This window comes from Mercenaria mercenaria, chromosome 12, assembly GCF_021730395.1.
Source record: "Mercenaria mercenaria strain notata chromosome 12, MADL_Memer_1, whole genome shotgun sequence".
NCBI lineage: Eukaryota > Metazoa > Mollusca > Bivalvia > Venerida > Veneridae > Mercenaria > Mercenaria mercenaria.
In genome coordinates, this window is record NC_069372.1 from 17,697,659 (window position 1) to 17,701,947 (window position 4,289).

General features: G+C 35.1%; 1 protein-coding gene across 1 annotated transcript; it reads left to right on the forward strand.

Moving 5' to 3' along the window:
* Positions 1 to 273: 273 nt before the first annotated feature.
* On the forward strand, positions 274 to 3,774 carry LOC123535321 (enhancer of split m8 protein-like). The gene is made up of 3 exons (XM_053520459.1): positions 274 to 324; positions 1,126 to 1,242; positions 2,978 to 3,774. The coding sequence occupies exons 1-3, from the start codon at positions 274 to 276 to the stop codon at positions 3,617 to 3,619; spliced, it is 810 nt and encodes a 269-aa protein (XP_053376434.1). The 3' UTR covers positions 3,620 to 3,774.
* Positions 3,775 to 4,289: the final 515 nt, after the last annotated feature.

Genomic DNA, 4,289 nt, shown 5'->3' on the forward strand with positions numbered 1-4,289 from the left:
AAGCGGATTGACACGTGCCAATTAACAAAATTTCTATCCGGCGATCGCTGATTGGATAACTACACTACCCGCGTACAATTTTGGCCCAATCACAGACGACACGTGCTTTTTCTTGAGTAAAACTTCCCGATGAAAAAAAAAAGAACGAAATAACTGAACGCATGAACAGTTTTCTGCATACTTATTATATATATTTTGAGATTGAGAACGTCTGCTCATTCTTGAAAAAGTATTCAAATCGTAAACACACTTTAGTACATTACACAAACAAATATGGTTGGTACAAGTTCAATAGATGCAACGGATGCTTCTTTTCTTAGAAAGGTAAATAAACTATTTTTAGTAAATTCTATTTGTTAATGTATTTATCTGCTTATTTAAGATGTGTCTGTGGCAAGACTTGTTTTAGTTTAACAAAAATGTCTTGCCTAAATATAATACATGTGACATTTATACTGTTCATAATTTGAAAACTGAAAAACAGCTACATGTCTATGGTATTATTGATATTAGTATACTGCGTTATTTTCCATATATATTTTGTTGACAGTTATAGACGAATAGATTCACTACTTTTGATGTGTTATCCTTCATAGATTAAATGTAATTGTATGATAGCTAAAAATTGATGTCATTAATATGTACATGTAATTTTCTGAAATTAAATGGGGTTATCCTTTATGGGGGCCTGAAAAGAAAAGAAATAAAAGATGTTTCTGTAGAGACTTTGTCTGCATGAACAGTGACCATCGTTACATATTAGCCAGTTTATTATAATTTTTTTATGAGGTTATTTTTATGTTTCTTATAAGAGCTGTATTACTAAATGCAAGTCAAAGGATCACCTTGATCAATGTTTTGACTATGGGCCAAACAAGTACGTTTAACTAAGAACTAATGATACCCCCACATATACTTAAAGTTTAACTTAGTTCTAAGACAACACCGTAGACTAGCTGTTTTACAAAGCTAACTAGAACATTGATAATTATGTAGAAGGAAAAAAAAATTGGAAAGTCCCACCAGCAACAATATCGTGGACAAAATACATTCTTCACTTGAGTCCTGTCCTGTATATAGAAGAAATTTGCATGCATGTGATACACACCATTGATGATTTATCAGAATTCGATATATTTCAATTTTCAGTTACGAAAACCACTGATAGAGAAGAGGCGACGAGACCGTATGAATGTCAGTATAGACAACCTGAAAGCTATCCTCGCCAAGTCCTCCAAAAATGTAAGTATTATTTATTGCAAACATAGCGTATTAAACTCTGATCTTTCAAAATGAAATTGACAGCGAGTCCTAAATCAGGCGTCAAAAATCTACGATATTACAGTTATGCCAAAGACAAATAATATCTAACGTCAACTGTCTACCAGTAACTTATAATATAATCGAAAAGTTTTCACTGGACAAAGATAAACAATCTTACAGTAAATATTTCACTGAATAACCTGAATCTCTCGTGCGTATAGTGGACGTATCTTGACCCCGATGGTTGACCTTTGCATTATAATACATAATAAGGCACAACCTATCATTGAAAAGGAGTGTACGTAAAACACATGTTGCACGAGAAAAAGGAAATATAAATTTGTGTAAATATAAATTAGTGTATTGGAAAGTTTTCTGATCAAATGTAAGTATATATACTTTGATACTGCGCTGTGTACAAACTAATTCCATATAAATATACACGGCTACCCTAAGCACCCTTGATTTCTACAATGAAATAATTGATATGAATAATCAGCCCAAGGTCAACCATCGCGGTCAAGTTGCGACTACTATATTTCCGTGCGAGATATTTATACACGTGATTACCGTACGCTGTCGATAAAAGATCGTAGGGGACTCACTAATGAAATATGTTAATAGTGATTCTAAAGACCCATCACAATTTAGTTTCCCTCTCAGTGTATTTTAAAATTTCAAGAACACAGCTAAATAACGACCTTACACTGTAAAAAGCACAATGTGGTATAAACTAATACATAAAACACTGTGGATACTGCTACATTAATTAATAAAATGTTTAGACATTAAACACATTTTAAACGTCTCCCGTCTGTCACTACCAGTTTTTAACTACAAAAAATGCTATTTTTCTCCATTTTTCAATGCAATTTATGTATAACTGCCATCACGGAAACACAATTCTGTGTTGGGTCTTTAATATCCTGTTCACTTTTTGATCACATTGATTGTGTTTTTTTAAAGAATTTTGAAATACCACAAATGAACCTATCTCTTGACAATCATGTTACATCGATCAACAAACTCAGACCAAATCATAATTCAAAAGTGACATAACGAACGTAAAATCCTAGCCCAAAATTTTGAAATATTTGTGAAATATTTGTGAAATATATCTTTACCTTTAAGATAGAAATGTTGAAAAAAATGCATTCGCTTGGTATATTCTTAAAATTTACCTTATTTTTCACTGTGTTGCATTTTTAAACAACTTTTAACGTCCCGTTTTTTATAAATTTTGTGCAAATTTATGATATTTCCTCAAGCTTAAGTAGAGACAAATTTCAAAGTGATGACCATTGTCCAAAATGTTTGCAGAGAATTCATTATACCATTAATTTTGATGAAAGAAACTTTTAACTATTAATAAACAATTATAAAACACAAAATAAAACTGTCAGTATAATTTTTGTCTAGGGTTCCTCAAGTAAAAGGATTCATTGAAACAGATTTCTAAATCCAATATTAAAAAATTAATGTTGTGTGGGACTCGGTTTGAAATTTTGTCACTTCATTCAAAAGTAAGCTTGAGACAGAAGTAAAACCTACCTACATTTTTTTTGTTGGATTTAACGTCGCACCGACACATGATAGGTCATATGGCGACTTTCCAGTTCTTCCACGATATGTAATCCATATAAAATGGTGCTATTTCATGTAACAAAACGCACGGATCTTCCTCAGTATTTAATTATTTTTCCTTTCATTTCAGGCAGGTTCAGTGGTGAAGATGGACAAGGCAGAGATTCTTGAATTGGCTGTCGCCCATCTGTCCCAGTTACAACAACAACAACCCAAGAGCTCGAGCGCAAATCACGTGAGTTCCTACCGTGCTGGTTTCAGGGAATGCAGGAAGGAGACAGTCCGGTACCTTAGTTCTGCCACACAGGTGTCATCCCCTCTACTTCAGGACCTTGACAACCATCTGCATAACGTCTGTGATACTTCCCGCCAAAATGAGGTCATCATGTCGTCTGCTGCAAGAAGACATAGCTTTGTTCCGGAACGTTTATGTACCAGTTCACCGACGATAGACTTGCCACCGGCGCCAGCGTTCAGCCCTTTTTGTAGAAACAGTATGTTTTCTCCAATCTCTTCTGTTGATATCAGGGGAGATAGAGTGCATTCACCTTTGGACAGTATGTTTGTTAACTCTATGAGCAGGGCTAGTTCTCCGTGCAGTGCACCGAGCCCAGCTCCATCCACGTGCAGCTCGGCTGCGTCTGATTCTAGTATTTCCGGAATAAGTGTTAACTGTGTAGACTCGAATTCTGACTTCGATGGAATTGCGTCTAAAAGTGACATTGTGCTAGGTCATGTGATCAAGCAGGAGGCACCGTGGAGACCTTGGTAAAACAACATCACGTGCATTTGTGACCAATGTAATTGATTTCCTGTAGTGTTCACGAGAGACACTGAATGATTATATGTTTTGTTTTGTATCATTATCATTTAATGAGTTTTTAAAGATATTACTAATGTGCTATGTTCTCTTTGTTAATAAATGTATAAATACAAACTTATTTATTGTGATCTGTCACCGATCTGCCAACCACAATAAGTTCTTTAAAGTCTGTCAGTGGTAATTTAGACAGTCTTAGGAAAGTACTTTCCTGACAGTATTGTTGAGTTCTTGAAATTGTGTCAGAGTAATTATAAATAGATCTTGTCCTCAGAACTTCCCGTAATGAAATCATATCTTTACTCTTCAGAATTTACCCTGGAAGGAATTCTGCAATAACCTTAGGAAAGATCCTTGCATTCTGCTCTTCCTCTCATTGCCATCTATTTATAGGAAATGTTTCTTTAAATTCTTTTCAAAAGCTCCAAAGTTTCTGCAAATAATAGAAAAAAGGGAAGTACGAAAAGGGAGATAATTCATTTTCATGCGCCCGTCTCTGAAAGAGCGGGGCGTATTATGTGAACACCCGTGAGGGCAGCAGGCCGCCGGGCGGCGTCCAAACCATGTCCGCTCTATAAGTTGAACAGCTTCCATCCGATCTTCACCAAACTTACTTGCTGAC

Excerpts from the sequence above, each read along its gene's own strand:
- LOC123535321 (XM_053520459.1), top strand. The coding sequence starts at position 274 with ATGGTTGGTACAAGTTCAATAGATGCAACGGATGCTTCTTTTCTTAGA. Across the intron at positions 325-1,125 it reads ATGCTTCTTTTCTTAGAAAG|AATTCGATATATTTCAATTT; the intron begins GTAAATAAACTA and ends ATGATTTATCAG. Across the intron at positions 1,243-2,977 it reads TCGCCAAGTCCTCCAAAAAT|GCAGGTTCAGTGGTGAAGAT; the intron begins GTAAGTATTATT and ends CTTTCATTTCAG.